Raw genomic sequence first — 21,256 nt, forward strand, 5'->3', positions numbered from 1 at the left:
AGTGGATACATATACATCTATGTCATGTAAATGTTCTATATTTTCAGTATTTTTGTCTTGTTTTTTGTTGTACCTAGTTATTTATGAGAGCTGAGTTTGGCTGTTACTACAATGATGAAAAGTCATTATTAAATTAGTCATTATTTAAAAAGTCACTTATTTAACTTTAAATGACCAATAGTAGGCAACTAAGTTCCACTGTTTTGCTAACAAATTGTATTGCCTCCAACTTTTATTTGGGAAGTATCTTCGGGGAAGGCACTTCCTGCTCCAGCATGACTGCACTACTGTGCACAAAGCAAAATCTGGTAGAGGAACTGCATTGGCCTACATAAAGCCCTGACCTCAGCTCTATTCAACATTTTTGAGATTATTTGGAATGTCTATTCCAATGACTGTATAAATTGCAGGGCACTTTTCTCATCTCAGATGGTCTAAAAGAGTATAAACTTATCTGACTGCTGTTGTTTTTCAGAAAAGCGAACGTTAAGTTCTCTGTGCTAAAGACAAACAGGACCATCCAGACCAAACGTTGGGGTTTATCAGTGTCCTGGAATGGTTGACTAGAGCAGCCTTTCTCAACCGGGGTGCCGCGGCACCCTGGGGTACCCTGGGATAAACAATCAGAACGTCAAACATTGCTTATCCTATCTGATCTATAATAAATATTTCACGCATAAGTGTAAATGCGTCTCTTTATATATATTTTTTATTTCTGCGCAGTTCTTATCGGCTGTAATCCACCCATTCAGCTTGGCATCAGTAGAAGGAATCAGTCAGTCATAATAAGAGCTGTTTATTGTCGAAATTTAAATCCGAAAACACTTTTAATATCGCAGAGAGCGAGCGAGACGCACGCGCACACACACACACACACACACACACACACACACACACACAGAGAGAGAGAGGAGAGACGTAACCGAGCTACAGAGAGAACATACAGAAAACGAGCACAAATAACTAGGAAATAAACTTGTTTAATTATGTTAAATCTGATTATTTCATGGTGCGTATGTTTTAAAGCAGAAATAAACACAGGCACATCTCTGCACAAGAGAGGATTGTTCTGAAACTTAATGCGATGCAACCACAGTATGTCTCTTCTCTGTAGTTTTTTCTCTTCTTTTAAAATAAATCTTTTTTTCTCATTTACATTTACATTTACATTTTCAGCATTTAGCAGATGCTTTTATCCAAAGCGACTTAGTTTACAGTCTAAGCAATTGGGGGTTACAGGTCTTGCTCAAGGGCCCAACAGAAGCAACCTGGCAGTAGTGGGGTTTGAACCAGTGACCTTCTGCTTACTAGTCCAGTACCTTAACCGCTAGGCTACAACTGCCCATTTAAGTGTTGTTTGAATTAGGCCTACATTTAAGGCAAAGTAGCAAAATGTTCATGATTGTTCATCATTGATATTAATATCGGGGCTGTCTTATAGTTTACCCAGTAGCGCTTCCCGAGGAACGAAGAGTCATTTTTTGGAACGGATCTTTAAAAGGAACCGAGCCAAAAGATCCGGCTCCCTTCAAGGAGCCATAATTCCCATCACTACAACCAATCAGTGAGCTCCAACCGCCTACCCCTCACACCCCTCTCTTACTGTGGATGCGCGAATGTCTTAAAGTCTCAGTTTTCAAGGTAAACCTGAAGCAGAAATTTGGCGCTTCACATTTTTTAAAATACCGTCACCATTTTTAAATACCGCGTTATACCGTAACACCGTCATACCGCCCAACCCTACTACCCACTAAGCCACCGTGCCACCCATTATTTTGAAATGAATAAACCTTAGGATTAAATATGTGAAGGTACGCAATTTTGTAATATTAAACAAACCTTTGTGACTGATAAAAGACAAAATTGTTCAATAAAAACTAGTACACATAGCAGCTATTTCCCATTAATTGCAGTATAGTGACGTCAAATGCAAAGACATAACAAACACTAGATTTTCTCCCACCAGAACAGTACTCCCACTCATGTTTTCACATGTAAAGTAGTTTGCCACATTCTGCTTTCTCAAGAAACTAAAAAATGTCAGTGTCAACTAACTGTGTTTATTGTAAGAAATGACTGCATCAGGAGAAACCCAGTGTGTATTTTTCATGCAGGGATTGGATCCACTTATTTCCACGCAACCCTAAGTTTCCTGGGACAAATGCTGGATGAATTAGCAATACTGTGGGTGCTTATGTGTGCCATTGGCATGTGGTTTCCCAAGAGATACCTACCCAAGATGTTTCAACGCAACAGGTGAGGCCAAAGCACACATCCTACAGTACACTAACAAGAAGTCACTATGTAATGTGGGGACTAATTAATTAAACGTGGATTTTAGTGACAAAGTAGTTTTCATTAGCAGCTAAATCTGTTTTGAAAATCGTTTTTGAACATAACACTGCTTTAATATTTTACCATGTTAGTATGTAACAAACAATAAGCCGATTGATCATTAATAAAAATTTGTTAGCAATAATTTTCACTTAGTTGATTAGTTGATGCAGCCTTATATAGAGCCATGTATAACGTATACCACAATTATAGCTCCGTTTTTGTCGCTTCATCTCTGTTCCTTTCCTTCTTTTTTCAGGTTCAGGTTTAAAATGGTAGTAGGCATCCTGTCAGGAATCACTACCTGTCTTGCCTTTATCAAGCCGGCCATTAACTCAATTACATTAATGGCCCTGGGAATCCCATGTACAGCTCTTCTCATCACAGAGCTTAAGAGGTCAGTCCTGTTACTGCAGAACATTTCCAGGGTGTGTTATCAGCATTTATGTTCACTTAGGATCTGAAACTTGGTGAAAGCTTGCAAGTGAAATTACTTTATAATGTAGAGAAATTTTGCATGCTTTAATATCGTCACCTTCCTAAAATAATGGCCTAAGTCATTTTTTCAGGTTTTTCAGGAAACACAAAAAACTGAACACAATGGAAATAACTTCATGGGCTGGGTAGAGTTTTGTTCTGTTTAGAGCAGCTGCCATTTTAAAAAAGCATCTAAAATTGCCTAAGTCATATTGTCTTTTGACTTAGGCAAAATAAAATTGCCCAAGTCACACTCTTGACATAGGCCATTTTATTACAGGGGTAGAATCACATGATCTGTTAAACTAAGGACATAGGCGATTTTACCAGAGGTGGACAGCATGGTGAGGAGGTGATTTGGGCAAAAATATCATTTTGGTCCAAAAATGACTTAGGCCATTATTTTAGGAAGGTGACGATATTCAAAAACTGTTATAAATGTTGGGAAGAAATCAGTATCATGTAATAGAAATCAGGTGTGTACAGGAAGTTACAATTACTTTATTATGAATTCAAAGTACTATTGATAAAAATGTACTTGTTACTTTATAAAGTGGTATGTTTTAATATTTGATGTGAACACAGGTGAAACTGTTGTACTGCAGTGTTCAGACAAAACCTTTTACAACATTTATTAGGTAAAAACTAGGAGTCTGAGCTAGATAGCACATCTGTTGTTTATTTTTGTGTTTGTACTGTTTACGTTTGACTAATTAGCTAGCTTGTTGAAACCCACCTTGGCACGCAAAGTAAATAGCGCCATATGATTAATCTTTTTGTGTAAGTTCAAGTTTAAGGAGATTTACACACATGCACACTCCCACACACACACAAATATGGATTTTTACTTCCAACATGACATTAAGTAATCCAATTAATCAATAATTAACACTAATATTTCATATAGATAGACAGGACTCAAGACAGAACTATAATGCTGCTTTTGAAGGGAATTATCAACAAATACTTCATCTATTATGTGCTTGTCAGTAACTGCTATGTTAATGTATGTTATTAGATTGTTTGCTAAATACAAATACAAATTATGTGTCATAATGTTCCTAAATATATGCATATTCAGTAACATGTATGTGTGTGTGTGTATACACCGATCAGCCATAACATTAAAACCACCTCCTGGTTTCTACACTCACTGTCCATTTTATCAGCTCCACTTACCATATAGAAGCACTTTGAAGTTCTACAATTACTGACTGTAGTCCATCTGTTTCTCTACATATCTTTTTAGCCTGTTTTCACCCTGTTTTTCAATGGTCAGGACCACTAACGAGCAGGTATTATTTGGGTGGTGGATGATTCTCAGCACTACAGTGATAATGACATGGTGGTGGTGTGTTAGTGTGTGTTGTGCTGGTATGAGTGGATCAGACACAGCAATGCTGATGGAGTTTTTAAAAACCTCACTTTCACTGCTGGACTGTGAATAGTCCACCAATCAAGTATATCCAGCCAACAGCGCCCCTAGGCAGCGTCTTGTGACCACTAATGAAGGTCTAGATGACCAACTCAAACAGCAGCAATAGATGAGCGATCGTCTCTGACTTAACATCTACAAGGTGGACCAACTAGGAAGGAGTGTCTAATAGAGTGGACAGTGAGTGGACATGGTATGTAAAAACTCCAGCAGCACTGCTGAGTCTGATCCACTCATACCAGCACAACACACACTAACACACCACCACCATGTCAGTGTCACTGCAGTGCTGAGAATCATCCACCACCTAAATAATACCTGCTCTGTGGGGGTCCTGACCATTGAAGAACATGGTGAAAACAGGCTAAAAAGATATGTAGAGAAACGGATGGACTGCAATTGTAGAACTTCAAAGTGCTTCTACATGGTAAGTGGAGCTGATAAAATAGACAGTGAGTGTAGAAACCAGGAGGTGGTTTTAATGTTATGGCTGATCGGTGTATACACACACACATATACATGTTACTGAATATGCATATATTTAGGAACATTATGACACATAATTTGTATTTGTGTTTAGCAAACAAGCTAACAACATACATGAACATAGCAGTTACTGACAAGCACATAATAGGTACAGTATTTATTGATAACTCCCTGCATGTTTTTAAAAGCAGCTTTACAGTCCTGTCTTGAGTCCTGTCTATCTATATGAAATATTAGTGTTAATTATTGATTAACTGGATTACTTAATGTCATGTAAGAAGTAAAAATAATTGATTGAATAAGAGTATTAGTCTGTAACTGATTCAGAGTTAAGAATAAGTGTAGGAGGGGCAGGAAGTGTAGTTGTGAACATGTGCTTTTCTCAGCTTGGTTTAGCAGCAAAATGTTCTGTTTTTCTAAAGTGTGCTCTGTGATGCGTACACAGACTTACTTGTGTAAACCCAAGAGATTTAAGAAATTTTCATAAATAAGTATTATTTCCCGGCTCGGTGGGTAGCACTGTTGCCTCACAGCATGAAGGTCCTGGGTTCCATCCCCAGGCGGGGCTGTCCGGGTCCTTTCTGTGTGGAGTTTGCATGTTCTCCCTGTGTCTGCATGGGTTTCCTCCCACAGTCCAAAAAACATGCAGTCAGGTTTATTGGAGACACTAAATTGCCCTATAGGTGTATGTGTGTCTGCCCTGCGATGGACTGGCACTCCATCCAGGGTGTTACTGTGTGCCTTGCGCCCATTGAAAAGCTGGGATAGGCTCCAGCACCCCCCTGCGACTCTAATTGGATAAGCGGTTAAGAAAGTGAGTGAGTGAGTATTATTTCCAACCTAGGATAAGATTTAACATTTGAAGTAGTCTTAAAATGCTCTAATCAAATCTAAGTTAAAGGTTATTAGAGGTAATTTGGGCAGTGCTTTTTATCACATTTAAACTTAATCATTATTTTAGTAAATAATGACCCATCACATTTACATTCATTACATTTACCTGCAAGCAATTAAGGTACCTTAAATAAGTTCTAAAAACATTATATTCGAATAGTTCATTTTTACTACTGATTTTAATTTTGAGTTCTAGTGACTGGTCACCTTGACTTCTTGACTTTATATTTACTTTGGAATTTGCATTGCCTTATGTTATTTCCTCCACATTACAGGTCCTTATCCTGTTCACTTACGGTTGCAGTGCTTGGCAGAACACAATGTCCATGTTCTGTTTATGTTAGACCTGTAAATCAACTGATAGTGGGAAATACTCTGGCGCCAGCTAACAATGAGGAATTTAAAGGAAATTTTATGAAGGTCATGTGCTGGAATGTCTTTCAGTGTAAAAGTATTTTGATCAGTGATTGCATTTAAGTAAAGGAGTGAATGGTTAAGCACTAATCTGGGGCATAAGAGAGCTCTTATGTTGGGGTTTATTAATAGTATCAAAAGCAAAAATGATTATTGTAATTATTCTTATAGCCCAGTGGATAATATTGGTGCTGCATAGCTTCAGGGTTTTTAGTTTGCTTTTTACCTCTAATTACTGTCTGTGTCTTTCTGGTAGCACTGGGTACTCCAGTTTCCTCCTACTGCAAAAATTCCAGTAGGTGGATAGGTTTGCCTAAATTGCCCTTAATTGTTAGTGAGTTTAAATAAGTGAGTGTTATGCCTTAAGAGAGATTGGTGTTCTGTCTGGGGTGAATTCCTACCTGTGCCTAATTCAACGTTTCACCAGGATAGAGCAGTTACTGAAAATGAATTAGCGGACATTGCTTGATGTGGATCCCCAGTTTTAATTGGTTTGTCATGGTAATTTATAGTCTCAGAATACCAAACACTAATTTATTGACCATTTTTTGAGCTGCACTTACCACATACATAAAAAAAAACATTTTATGTTGTAATAATAGATAGAATGTGCACCCCCCCCAAAAGCAGTGATTTAATGTTTTATCTTAATAATTGATTTTTGCAAATACAGTGAAGTTCTTCAGTTAATGCCTGCACCACATTCCAAAAAAGTTGGAACATGGGCAGTAAAACATGGAAGTTGATCAGAAACAGTTGTTTTGGAAATCAGTAGGTAACATATGATTCTGATTCAAGAATGGGTCGAGGTTTGTGAGTGACTGTTAAGACTGGTGCCAATGGCATAGCTAGCTTGCACATCTGTGGGTTTGGGATTATTAATTCTGTGTGGTAAATACACTTTTTGAAGTAACAATTGCTGTCATCTATGACACTGGGCAGTTGCACTGGTCTGGACTAGTAATCAAAAGGTTGCTGGGTCAAGCCCCACCCACTGCCAGGTTGTCACTGTTGGGCCCTTGAGCAGGGCCCTTAACCCTTAATTGCTTAGACAATATACTGTCACAGTACTGTAAGTTGCTTTGGATAAAAGCATCTGCTAAGTGCTGAAAATGTAAATGTAACACCCTTTTCCAGGATTTTTAAATGTGTTTGTTACAGAGCACAGTCTACTAGTGTGAAAACTGGTGCATTTGATCTGCTTACAAACTGCACATGCATTTTTTGAACAGCTATGATAATGAAGTCAGCATGTTCCCAGTAGTTCACTCAGTGTAGTAAACTAATCCTTTAAACAATGCTGACAGTGTCCTCCAGCAGCTGACTCTCCAACAAGCACAGCTCACTTGTCTTCTCAGAGCTTGTGTACAACCAACATTAGTCAGACTTTTACTGAATTGAAACAAGCTAAGCAAGGACCAGTGTGGTTTCAAAAAAGCAAGAAGAACATTAGACCAGTTAGTCAGAATAGAGACCTACGTGTGTTAGGTTTTCTTAAAAGAATTAACATATGGTGGTGGTATTTTTTATTTTTTGCCTAAAAAGGCTTTTAGCATGAAGGTGAAGCACCCACACAGAATGCCATAGGTCACCTGCCTACTTTCATAAACAACCTTTAATAAAAAGTCTACAGTTAGAGTAGATACTGGACTGTAAAGGTGCTACACTAGGGGCTAGGGGCACCAAAGGCTATAGAGTACCTTCTTATTTTATTTAGCCTTGAAATATACTATTAATGAAAGTTGGCCCAGTGTCATGTGTAGTATCTTTGTGGATGATCTTTGTATATGCTACACAGGATAAAACATGGACTTTGTTTCTGTTTGATTTTGTTCAAGTGTGGGTAGTTAACCATTGATTTACATATGTCAGCTGTGAACCCTGTACCCAGCTATGACTAGACGGAGTCCTCATCGATTTAAAAGCAACAAGCTTTCAAGAATGAATGTTAGACAACCAGATGTGTCTGGTCCCACACATAATTGGCAATCGGTGCTAAGTGATATTAATTCCAGGATTAAGCTCTACCTTCATAGTCGAAGCTTGCGTCATCTTGTTTGCCCTAAAATTCATGAAGGCACCAGATTCCCTGCCTGCATTCTCCAAAGCCCTCATTTCACTGAAAGTAGACCACCCTATGATGATAAAAGTAACAGAGAAGAACTATGTGCTGCAAACCAGGGGTTTGATAGAATCTTCTGCCGAACACAGGGCATAGGGGACTTGATGGAAATGAGCATACTGATGTAATCTAAATAAAAGGCTCTCAAGACCAGAACGAGGAATTGCTCCATCCCAGTAACAGACTTCACAGCAATAATAACAACATATGTACAGAAAAGTTGTCAAAACGAGTAGGACAAGTGTATAAATAACAAAGTACATGACATCAACACAACTGAATGAACATGACCAATGCTACTAGAAGACACCCGGAATGATGAAGTAATATACACGCAGTGCTGCACAGGGCACACAAGGTTTACCCACAGATTCCTGCTATGAGGAGAGACCTGCATCAAACATCAAACCACTCATTCAGAACGTACTGTACTGACATGTGTCAAAACAGAAGTGATGACTGAAATAAATATGCCCAGGACTGTTAAAGAAAATACACTTTTAATGGAACAGTGCCTCATAGTCGTAGATTCTAACATGACACTAAACCATACAAAAAACTATTTAGTGAATTGGCCGGTGCTGTGTAAGATATTAAAGCTTGTCAGTGTGACAGTATACATCATTTGGCAATGTAAATCAGCTGTGACCGTGCAAGTTCATTATGAATACTTCAGGTGGCTCTATTTGAAAGTAATGAAGAACCATGGTGAATGATGTGAATGTTAAACAAAAGACTCCAAATAAATGATAATAAAATTACAGTTTGTAGTAAAAAGGACCTTTGTTGGCTTTGTAAAATAACGGAATGTCAAGTATCTGTGTTTATGACATGTTGAATTGAACACATGAACATAATAACCTGATATCTTAGCTCTAAAGACAAATAACATAAACGATATTAAGTGACCCTTTTTGAGCTAGTATACTAAAGGTACAGTGTAGTGCATCACGTATGACTTCACTGGAAAATTTATCACATGAGTTGATTTGGTTAATCCCATAATCAAATGTTCTGGTTATGTCTTTTTGCTTTATTGACCCTTGTGTTACATGAGGGTAATTTTTCAGTTTATGTTCATGGTTAGTTATGGAAATGACCTAAATGCATGGTTATATGTGTACTTTTTCATACTTTCATATGCAACACATTCCTAGTCAACCAACTTTAAACTGCACAAAATTAAGTACATTTTAGTAGGGCAGTTTGCTTTATGCTACTAAAGCAGCCTCTTTGTGGTCAAAATGTGGTCAAAAACTGGAGGTCATTTTGCTATGAAATAATTGTACTTGAGGAGATTTTTCCCTGTCTATTAAAAGATGTCTATATAAATCTATTTTTCCTTTTGTAACAAATAAATATTTATTTCTAATACTGCAGACATGGCTGCTTCTAATGGAAGCATGTAATCATTTTTTAATTATATTTATGTAATAAAATGTTTGCCCTTATACACTGATCAGCCATAACATTAAACCACCTCCTTGTTTCTACACTCACTGTTCATTTTATCAGCTCCACTTACCATATAGAAGCACTTTGTAGTTCTACAATTACTGACTGTAGTCCATCTGTTTCTCTACATACTTTTTTAGCCTTTTTTTTCCCTGTTCTTCAATGGTCAGGACCCCCACAGAGCAGGTATTTTTTAGGTGGTGAATGATTCTCAGCACTGCAGTGACACTGACATGGTGGTGGTGTGTTAGTGTGTGTTGTGCTGGTATGAGTGGATAAGACACAGCAGCGCTGCTGGAGTTTTTAAATACTGTGTCCACTCACTGTCCACTCTATTACACACTCCTACCTAGGTGGTTCACCTGGTAGATGTAAAGTCAGAGACGATCGCTCATCTATTGCTGCTGTTTGAGTTGGTCATCTAGACCTTCATCAGGTCTGATCCACTCATACCAGCACAACACACACTAACACACCACCACCATGTCAGTGTCACTGCAGTGCTGAGAATGATCCACCACCTAAATAATACCTACTCTGTAGTGGTCCTGTGGGGGTCCTGACCATTGAAGAACAGGGTGAAAGCAGGCTAACAAAGCATGCAGAGAAATACATGGACTACAGTCAGTAATTGTAGAACTACAAAGTGCTTCTATATGGTAAGTGGAGCTGATAAAATGGACAGTGAGTGTAGAAACAAGGAGGTGGTTTTAATGTTATGGCTGATCGGTGTATTGCTCTATTTAATATGAAAGGTAATATAATATAGTTTTGGTTTCAAGATTAGGGTATTCAAATCACCTTAAACTCAAACAATGTACCTGTATTCCAGTAAAGGACTAGGATGTCATATAGAAGACTGCAAATAAATGATAATGAAATTAGAGTTTGTAGTGAAAAGGTACCTCAGCTTGGTTTGGGTTTCAACAATCTTAACAGGAGCAACATTTAAAAAAAGAAGAAGAGAAGTACTAACCTATGTCATTTAGTGTACCATGACAATAATTTTGTTATACCACTTCCTCCCAAAAAAGATACTTGGATACTATAGCCCAACCATTGTTACTCAGTTATTAAATCAATTTTTATTTTTCTATATTTGCCAAAACCAACCAAAAAGATCAGCTGTTATTACATGCTATCATGTAGCAGTAAAGTGAGTCATTTGATCTACTATTTTTACATACTACTGTATGTAGTAGAGAAGTGGTTTGACATGCAGCCTGAATGTAGTCTACTTCCTCACTAATGGAATTGGCTGACTCAGACCCAAGATTTATCTACTGTCTGTTCACTTATGTAAACCTGGTCATTGTGACCATTGTGTATTTGTTTATGTATTTGATTTTCTCAAAATCTCATTTCTTGGTAGTCCTAGCAAATGCACAATCTGTTTTTTTGTTTACCTTTTGTCAAGGGCACCAATAATTCTTAATTTCATTGGTTTTAGACAGTAATTAAACACATAACCATGTAAATAACCAATAGGTAAGGACTGTTCCATTTGTGTAACAGTACTGTCTGCTAAAAACAACTTCTGTTTTTAAAGTGTACTTTTTGTCCATGTTGCTTGGGTTATTTGTGTCTGGTATGTGTGTGTGGGTTGAGAAAAGAATCAGATTTATTTTAGTTATGGGTTGACTTCTCTAGTCTAAACTAAACATTAAGTAGTTCCATAAATAATAAACTGTTAATAACACTTGCCTACGTATGTTCATAAATGCTTCTTTATGTTTATTTGTGTGTGTTGAGTAGGTGTGAGAACCTGCGGGTGTTTAAGCTTGGACTCCTTTCTGGTCTGTGGTGGACGCTAGCACTCATGTGCTGGATCAGTGATAGAATCTTTTGTGAGATGTGGTCATCTGTCAACTTTCCTTATCTACATTGTGCCTGGTGAGTAATATATTTGCTCAGTTGCTGCTAATGCTGTATTTGAATTCAATGATTGGTTGGTTGGGTGGATGAATGGGTGGATGGATGGATTAGTTGAAACTCTGTAGCACAGTGGGTTTTCCTGATCTTCTGGTAAGAAACTCTGGTGTAAAAGAATCTTTGTGTTTATGTACATAATGAAATAATTCATTTTATTATATTTTATTAATTCATGATTCATTTTACTTGATCTTATAGGCACATTCTGATCTGCCTGGCCTCCTACCTTGGCTGTGTGTGCTTTGCTTACTTCGATGCAGCCACCGAGGCTCCAGAGCAGGGGCCAGTGATTAAATTCTGGCCTAGTGAGAAGTGGGCCTTCATCGGAGTACCATACGTCACCCTGCTCTGTGTGCACCGCAAACCCTCCATCAAGGTGACTTGACCAGCCAAAAGTTCTTATGATAGCAATGTCAATGCAATTTTACCAGACTAAAGAATTCTAAGGATTCAGTCATGCCGTAAAGTATTAATAATTTATAAAATGCACATAATTGTTTCAGGTGTGGGTGGTTTAACCTATAAAGATAAAGCTTTTATAGCTTGGATGTTTAGTGGTTATTGCTACCTAGTTTAGCTGTAACTGAGCTAAAAGCTTTGACGAACAGGCTTTTTTGCAGGATTTCCTTATCCACCAGCAATGCAATTAATTAATAACAAATTAACTAAGAAATGTGAACACTTTCTGAGTGTATATTACACTTTCTGTAATATTGTTGGGTGGGGCATGGTTAGTATGTGCTCTTTACTTTTATAAAGAATCTGTCTAATTTCTTGTCATTAATAGTAATTTCTAACCTTTTGTATCATGGGTAAATGTATTAATGGGTCAGTGACAAGTTTCAGAATAGGCTTTATAAGAGCTTAAAATAATTTGTTTAATCAAGTCTAATTAAAATGGGCATTAAATGAATGTTGTATCCACAATAGTACATTTAAATGAGTTGATATTTGTTTGAGTTCTTTTTTAATTACAGGCATTTATTTCACAGCAAAATGTTGTAATGCAAACAGACAATAAGAAAACAATATATGTATGTAACACTTATGTAAATCGATTCATTCAGGAATACCATACGACCCTAAAATATTACTTTAATGGTGTTATTTTTTGACTCATACATCATGTTCCTACCCTTTACTACAAAATGTTCTGTTGGCTGTTTGCAATACAATGATTCAGTGATTATTTTAATATTACAGTTTTATATTTATTTAGGAAGTATTCAGACCCCCTTTTGTGCACTTTGTGTTGTGGATTTGATTTTAAATGGATGTCAATGCCATTTTTACCCATCAGTTTACAATATCACCCATAATGAGTTTCTAGTTTTTCAAAAATTCATTAAATATCAGAAGCCGAAATATCTTATTAACAAGAGTATTCAGCGATGCGCTCCAATTTGTGGTCAGGTGCATCTTATCTGCTTTCATTTTCCACGAGTGTTGTCTAGACTTTGAATCCATTTGCATTTGAATAGGTTTGGAAACACCACACCTGGGTTTGTGAGGGCACACGATTTACACTGCATTTCAGGATTGGAACACAGAAGATACACAGGTAGTTCCTTGGACTACACAGTCAAACTGTGGCAAGGCATAAAACCTTGTTTTAAATTCTTTCCCTAATTTAAGTGTTCTCAGGATCATAGTGGCCTCAATTTATCCCATAGTGGGTATCAATTTAAAAGCGAAGCAAAGAAGCTTGGCACAACCTTGACTCTTCTTAATGTTGAGCATCTGAGCAAGAAGGGCTGGTAAGAACCCAGTGGTCACTCTAAAAGAGCTCCAAATGTCCTGTTCAGAAAAGCAAGCACTATGAATGCTAATGAAAACCTGGCTAAAACTGTGAAACATAGTGGTGGTCGAATCGTGTTTTGGGGGTGGTTCTCAAGAGCTGGGACAAGGAGATTGGTAAGAATTGAGCGACTGATGAATGCAGTCAAATAAAAGAACTTCATATTTTTCTATATGATGTTCTTTTATTTGACTGCATTCATCAGTCGCTCAATTCTTACCACCCCCACACCCTGGGCGACTATTTACCTTTTAACAGATAAAACACCACTGGAGTCGCTTTAAGGCAATTCTCTAAATGTCCTTGACAAATCCTAGACTAAAAGCTTTTTGAATCTCTATTTCCTCAGCTGCTCCCATTAGGGGGTCACCAGCGGATCATGATCCACATTATTGATTTGGCAGTTTTTACGCCGGATGACACAACCCTCCCTATTTATCCGGGCTTGGGACCGGCACTGGTTTATGTATCCTAGCGACTAGGTACCTATAGGACAATTCAGAGTCTCCAGTTACCCTGGCTGCATGTTTTTGGACTGTGGGAGGAAACCGGAGCACCCGGAGGAAACCCACGCAGACACAGGGAGAACATGCAAACTCCGCACAGAAAGGACCCGGACCGCCCCACCTGGGGATCGAACCCAGGACCTTCTTGCTGTAAGGCGACAGTGCTACCCTTGAAGGCTTTTTGAATATCTGTTGAGAAACATAAAGATTGTGGTTTACTTATGTTTACCAACCAATCTGCAGAGCGTATAGAGAGATATCCACATAGACTTGGAGCTGAACTTTTACTAAAAACTGAAGAAAGGAGCTGAATACTGTTGCTATTAAAAATATTTCAGTTTGTGTTTTAATACATCAAATTTGACTTTGTAGAATAATGTAATGTCAAGTTCTGTGTTTATGACATGTTGAATTGAACACAAATTAGCTCTAAAGACAAATAACATAAATGATATAAAGTGACCCTTTTTGAGCTAAGTGCAGTGCTAAGGTGCAGTGTATTGCAATCTTCACTGGAAAATGTATTTGGTTAACCCCATAATCAAATGTTCTGGTTATGTCTTTCTGCTTTATTGACCCTTGTGTTACATGAGGGGAATTTTTCAGTTTGCATTCAGGTCATTGCCCTAATTAACCACAGTGTTATGTTTCATTTAGGTACATTTGAGTGTTGCCGCTTTTTGGAAAGACCCATTAGCATTTCTGAAACATAATTACCATTTTTAGAATGTCCAGTACTTTTTTTTAAGTGTATTCACTTAAGAAGTGTCATTTTGCTATTAAGGAATTGTACTTGAGGAGATTCTTGGACATTTTTTCATGTCTACTAAAAGGTGACTATACAAAGACTGTTTTCCCTTTTGTATCAAATGAATCATTTTTTTCTAATACTGCAGACCTGGTTCTAATGGAAGCATGTAATCATTTTTATTATATTTATGTAATAAAATGTTTGCCTTATATTACTCCTGTTTGTTTAATATGAAATCACCTTCAAATCACCTTCAAATCACCTTAAACTCTTAAAACAATGTACCTGTATTTTGACATATTATTAAGACAAATCTTCCATATGATTTTACAAAGCAACATTATAGTGTATACCCCCCTTCATGTACCCATGTTTCAGAACCACTGTTGTGTGGATAAAACAAACTTTTGCACAGGAGGTATTAGGGTTGCCACATAACAGACGTGTTTAAACCTTGCATCCAGTCACTGACAGTGAGGAATTGTCTATGTACTGATGAAAATGGTTAACAAGTATTGCCAAAATATACTATATGTCATGTCAGAGCTATAAATAGCTTGTAATATATATATATAAAAAAACCTTCTTGACAAAAAAAGTTTATTTATACACACATTTATATTTAGTAATCACATATAGTATATAACACAAACATGTTCACATCAAAACAATAAATAACCAATAAATTAGTGAAACCACAAAACATACAGCAATGTATGCAAGTAAAAGTAACTAAACCCAGTGCAAAGTGATTATTGCTGTGTAACAACTTTGAGGTAAATTGTAAAGCACCATAGAATACACCATTAGGATGGGGGAATTTTGGAGTGCTGTAGCTAATATGCTGTCTGCAATCTGCCATACACTCTGGCCCTGTGCTGAGCTGTGAGACAGGGACTGATGCTTTCTCCAGCTTTCTCTGTTCTCCTTCTGAAACGCTCCCTGTCTCGAGCCTGCTCCATCCAGCACGATCCATCTCTCGCTTCCTGACTGGCAATGCTCCAGTCCACCAGGTGATGCACTGTCACCTCGTCATTAAAACGCACCTGAAATGGCAAAAGTACGGGTTAGGAAATGTTAACAAAATAAAAAAAAGTACTTACACTATTACTATTTTTAACATATGGCCAAAAGTATGTGGTCACACTGTTAACGTGTAAAAAAAATTATAATATGCTTTTCAACTTTGAGGCAACTGTCTACTGTCTAGACTATGACTCAGAGTCCAAAAGTACAGGTTTGGTGTGGAAAACGTCCAGTGGCCTGCATAAAGCACTGATCTCATCCCCAATTGGACCATCAACATCAGAGCTTGACCTTATAAAAGCTATTTTTATTAAATTGGCACAAATTGCCTATAGACCTTTGGGGTGGGGATGGGTGGGGGACACTGATGTATCTTGACATGGCATTTTTTACTCTACTGCCCACCCTGTAACCATGTGTTGATTTGTCATACATGATGAATCATGTCTGAGCCTTTTCATTGGGTGTGTCAGAACTGTCAAAAAGGGTGTAGAAAGAACTTCTGTCTCGACATGATTAACTCCACCTCAGTGATAAATGTGATTTCTTTATTGCACACTAAGTTGAATCTACAAAACAGTATGCACTTAGTTACTGCACTCTGCCCATACTGTGTTTCAGCTTTATTACTTAGCCATGAGATGATGTGATATGATGTAATCTGTGTAATATCTACCTTCTTTGTTCCTTCATGTGTGTTGCATTTATTTCTGTGCTCCTCTCCAGACACTGGCTTCTCACCCCCACCAGCCGTGAGCTTTGATGGTGTGTGGTTCTGTTGACCATCTGAAACCTTTGCTTTGACTCCAGAGGGGCAGGAGAAGTAAAGTGGATTGTAGGGATTGCTGTTGTTAAAGAAAGACTCCCATAACGCAGCACTCTCTGCTGATGCCTCTGAATCTTGTTCGTCATCTGACCAGTCAGAATCCTCCTCCCCGTTCCATCCTGTTTCCCAATCGTCCTCTTGCTGAAGCTGTTCCTTCATGCCATCATCATTCTTGTTACTACCATTATCACTTTCATCCTGCTCTTCATCTGATTCCCATTCAAGCCAGTCTAAAAGCATGACTTCTCTATCCATTTCTGACTGGTCAGGTTTAAACACATCAGTAGTGCTCATTGTGACCTTTTCCGGACAGTTATTGACACCGGTTTCTGTCATTTCGCTGTTTTGAGTCTCTAGTCCAGGCCTCTCCTGGGCCTTCATAGCTATTTTCTTTGACTTGCCCATCATGAGCATTGTTTCTTCAGCACACAAGAAAAAAATCATATTGAGCAACTCTGCAACACTCACACAGCGATGGATAACTTTTCTCAGGGCTTCGTATAGACAAAAACTGACTGTCAGTAACATGGGATGGATGGACATTGCCCTGTACAGGTTGACGGAACAGCTTTCACTTCTTCTTGGCATGTTGGATGACAACTCGGGCTTTTTTACAGATGGAAAGTACAAAGCTGCCTGTGGTAACCACCAGTTATCCAGCGGATGATGACGGTCAGAGGTAAATGGTGCCATAGTAGGGACTTTCACTCTCTAACAAAAACAAAAGTGAAATTAGATTCAGTAAACAATGCTGCATTTTCAGTAATATAATTCTACGTGATGTTTAATCTGTTGATGTCGTTTAATTAAACAGGGCACAGTCCAAACATACAGTAAGCAGGTATAGCTAATTTTTATAAATATAAAGCTGCATTGTTAATTACATTTTAATTTATTATTCATGATAAACCATGACATCCATTTGGTTAACATTTTTATTATAAAATCTTCTAAACAATTTTAACATTATTAATAAAAAGTGTCTTCTTATACACTTTAATTCTAATGCCAAAACTTAATAAACTCAAGGTTAACTACATTGTTTAAATGTTGGCAACTTTTAATAAGACTTTGCTCTGCCAAACTTTGGCAAGTTTGTTTGATGTAAATGGTAATTAACTTTTTAATTGATAACTAAAGCACAATATAAATGCCAGAGCAAATTCCAGCTCATCATATTCATCCCATCAATGTTGTTGGTTTAGTTCTCATAATCATGGACTCATTGTAATATTTTGTTATTTAAAATAGTAACATTTGCTGGAGTCCATAAAAACATCAAACACTATACTGTATAATATGCCTTTTAGTAATAGGTTTTAGATAGTAATTCTGTATGTTGATTATACTGTGTTTGCTTTATTATAGTATGTAATTTTAATAATAGTAGTAAGTGGTTGTTTATGTTTTTATTATAGTATGTAATATTACATTTAAATAATTGTAGTAAGTAGTTGTTTATGTTTTTATTATAGTATGTAATATTAAATTTAAATAATAGTAGTAAGTGGTTGTTTATGTTTTTATTATAGTATGTAATATTAAATTTAAATGATAGTAGTAAGTGGTTGTTTGTTTTTATTATAGTATGTAATATTAAATTTAAATAATAGTAGTAAGTGGTTGTTTGTTTTTATTATAGTATGTAATATTAAATTTAAATAATAGTAGTAAGTGGTTGTTTGTTTTTATTATAGTATGTAATATTAAATTTAAATAATAGTAGTAAGTGGTTGTTTGTTTTTATTATAGTATGTAATATTAAATCAAAAATAATAATAAGTGGTTTTAACATAACAGTTCAGTTCAGTCTAGTCGTTTGAAAAGATTGCTGCTTTCTAGATAGTATAAAATATTAAAATATTCAAATCTATAATTCATTTTTATTAACTTTAAATAAGAAAACTCACAATCACCTAGCAAATAGGCATAGTTGTAAATGCTTAAAATTACTATCAGTTAGGTCTCTGGTATTCTTTGTGTTATTTAAGCCATGATTATGATTATAAATGTTGTTGTATTTGGAAAATGACAAAAGATGAAACAGGAGCAGAGGAACCAAAGCTGTGAAACTCTGATCTTTACAGTCCACGACTGACTGTCCATCTGATTAGCTGAAGTGATTCATGTGTTTTACACAGTAGGCAACGTGTAACCTAAGCAACAGTCTGTTTACATGTCTAAATAGCTACACAGGAGTAAATCGTTACATGTCTAAACAAATAGCTGTAAAACGTCTACCTTATTTAATCATAATTGTACAGTGTGTTGATTTTATTATAATTAAACCAAATACTGTTGAACAGTTATCTAACTGACCACACGTTAGTATTTGGCGCGTTAAATATCACACTCATTCGTTCTGTCCATTTCGAAATTCACAAAACAAAAATACTACTGCTAACCGAGTTTACATTCAGGTTTTAAAAAAGCTGCTTAAAAAAAAATACTTTAAAAAATAAACACTACATTTGTCTAGCATGCGGGCTGCTATAGGTTATATTAAAGAAGTTAATATTCGTTGATACTGTTCGAAGTAGGATACAGATATCACAACAGATAACTTACCATTTAGCTCTCAGCCAGTCGCTTGACAACAACTCCAATGAATATTTCGAGCTGTATAGTTGAATTTGATCATATTATCAAAATCTCTCGTGTTTCCCAAGTCAAGTAATTCCATGGTATCCTCTGTGTGTTTGTTTATAGTCTCTCTCGCGCGGATCCTATTTCATATATTTCATATATTCCATTTTTCAGACTGTAAATAGAACAATGCAGTGTGACTGACACCGTGGGGTTTATATAGAAAGAGCAGACGTCAAAATACAGAGGCGGGGCTTCGTGTTCTTTTCTGAAGCAAACCCGAAAGTCACGTGAGCTTGAATGGTTCGTGACGTTGCTAGAAACTCCTCTTCACTCTTCTCTAGAAAGAGCTCAGTGGTTTCGTTATCACGTGGGTTGGGGAGGGGAGGATTGAGATAGCATTGCGTCATACACCATTATGGAAAGTCTAGCAAAACAAACTCGAAACACAAAACAAGCTGGTGGAAACGAGAAAAAATTCCTGATTAAAACCCCTAAACAGAAAAACTACACCTACATGTTGCACTGAGTTAAAAACAAAACAGAACTGTCTTTTTTTTTTATTACTGTCTGTCTGTTTTATTTATCAATCTATAAATATGTGAGTGGTATGGTGAAACAGCAGAATATTGTTTTATTTTATTTTATTTTTTTAAATTTTTGGTGGATTCTCATTTAATTAAAATTTATCGGTGGCTCGGTGGGTAGCGCTGTCGCCTCACAGCGAGAAGGTCCTGGGTTCGATTCCCAGGTGGGGCGGCCTGGGTCCATTCTGTGTGGGGTTTGCTTGTTCTCCCTGTGTCTGCGTGGGTTTCCTCCAGGAGCTCCGGTTTCCTCCCACAGTCCAAAACATGCAGATACAAAATGGTCTATAACTGTGTTTGACACAACTTGTGAACTGATTAATCTTTTAAATTTTTAAATGGTATGGTGGAACAGAAGATTTTTTTTTTTTTTTTTTTTTGGTAGAATTTTCTTCCTAATATAATTAAGATTAATTAAGATATATTAATCTATCAGTATTCGAGTGGTATGGTCGAACAGCAGATTATTATTTTATTTGTTTGTTTTTAATCCCTTACAGCACTGGGGCAATGGGTGTCTCCAGCCAAAAAACATAACAACTACTGTCATTCAACAGAAAAGTTGTTCTAACTTGCCCCTATATGATATTCAATGTTATAATGTAAGTAATTTGGAACATTAGAATGTTTTTATATAGAAAAGGTTAGAACTCATAAATTCCACATTTCTAATACTAACATTTTAAATTCCACCTTTCAGAAATACCACTATTTTAAAATACTAACATTATAATTTTTAAAGTTTTAAATTCTAAAATATTAACATTCTAAATACCATCCTAAAGTATCAATGTATTAAATTTCAGTGTTAATATTTTAGAATTTTGTTATTTCCCATCAAGTCGATTACAACTCCTGGCAACCATATGGACAGTGTTTCTCCTGAACACCTTGTGTTCTATTTGGATCCTCAGGTTTTTTTTAATGGTTTGTTGATTATTCCTCTAATTGTATCTAAACATCTTGTTGCTGACCATCCTCTTCCTCTTTTACCTTTAATTTTCCAAGCATAATTGTCTTTTCCAAGTGTTTCTTCTCATTATGTGTCAAGATTTGATTTGATTGAGAATCCATTTGTATTAATATTCTAACTGTCCTGCTTTTTAATATACAGCTTCACATCCATAAACTACAGAGAAGACCATAGTTGAGACAATCATTACATATGAAGGACTTTTGCAGTTTCTTTAATTTTGTTCTGCTAATTTTTTCTCAAAGCAACTTTACAGCATTCAGAATCGACAGACCAAAAACCCTGTAGAGCAAACCAAGAACAACAGTAGCATGGGAAAAACTCCCTTAAAATTACAAGAAATAAACTTTAAGAGGAACCAGAATCAGCGGGGCCCATCCTTCTTGGGATAATTTTAGAATGTCAGGATTCAGAATGTTAGTAATTTAAAATGTTAAAATTTGAATGTTGGAATAAAAAAAGTATTTTATTATTTTCATATTTTAAATATCTAAATTTAAAATGCAAGCATTTAAGAATGCTAAAATTCAGCAGGCTAGTATTGAATATGTAGAAGGTTCATAATCTAAATTGTATTAGAAAATGCTGTGATGAAATTTAGAATGTTAGTGTTTTAGTACAATCAAATTCATAATGTTTACAATTCAAAATGTTAGT

The 21,256-nt window shown here is 36.5% G+C and overlaps 2 protein-coding genes across 3 annotated transcripts in view; one reads left to right on the top strand and one right to left on the bottom strand.

The window, feature by feature from the left end:
• The window catches only part of acer2 (alkaline ceramidase 2), a 30,680-nt gene extending 13,391 nt beyond the window's left edge, over positions 1-17,289 (top strand). Inside the window, exons 3-7 of one of the 2 annotated variants that reach the window (XM_062994132.1) lie at positions 2,115-2,256; positions 2,594-2,731; positions 11,373-11,510; positions 11,748-11,925; positions 16,357-17,289. In XM_062994132.1, the coding sequence (XP_062850202.1) occupies positions 2,115-2,256; positions 2,594-2,731; positions 11,373-11,510; positions 11,748-11,925; positions 16,357-16,386 (626 nt within the window). In that variant the 3' untranslated portion in view covers positions 16,387-17,289. Of the gene's footprint in view, positions 1-2,114; positions 2,257-2,593; positions 2,732-11,372; positions 11,511-11,747; positions 11,935-16,356 lie in introns of those variants that run through there. The other variant, XM_062994133.1, reaches the window with a different exon arrangement.
• Positions 15,204-19,217, bottom strand: ppp1r15a (protein phosphatase 1, regulatory subunit 15A). Its single transcript, XM_062994131.1, has 3 exons — positions 19,025-19,217; positions 16,307-17,167; positions 15,204-15,650 (listed from the first exon to the last, which is right to left on the bottom strand). Exons 1-3 carry the CDS (start codon positions 19,025-19,027, stop codon positions 15,441-15,443), a joined length of 1,074 nt encoding a protein of 357 aa, XP_062850201.1. The 5' UTR covers positions 19,028-19,217; the 3' UTR covers positions 15,204-15,440.
• Positions 19,218-21,256: the final 2,039 nt, after the last annotated feature.

This window comes from Trichomycterus rosablanca, chromosome 4 (assembly GCF_030014385.1).
Source record: "Trichomycterus rosablanca isolate fTriRos1 chromosome 4, fTriRos1.hap1, whole genome shotgun sequence".
Taxonomy (NCBI): domain Eukaryota; kingdom Metazoa; phylum Chordata; class Actinopteri; order Siluriformes; family Trichomycteridae; genus Trichomycterus; species Trichomycterus rosablanca.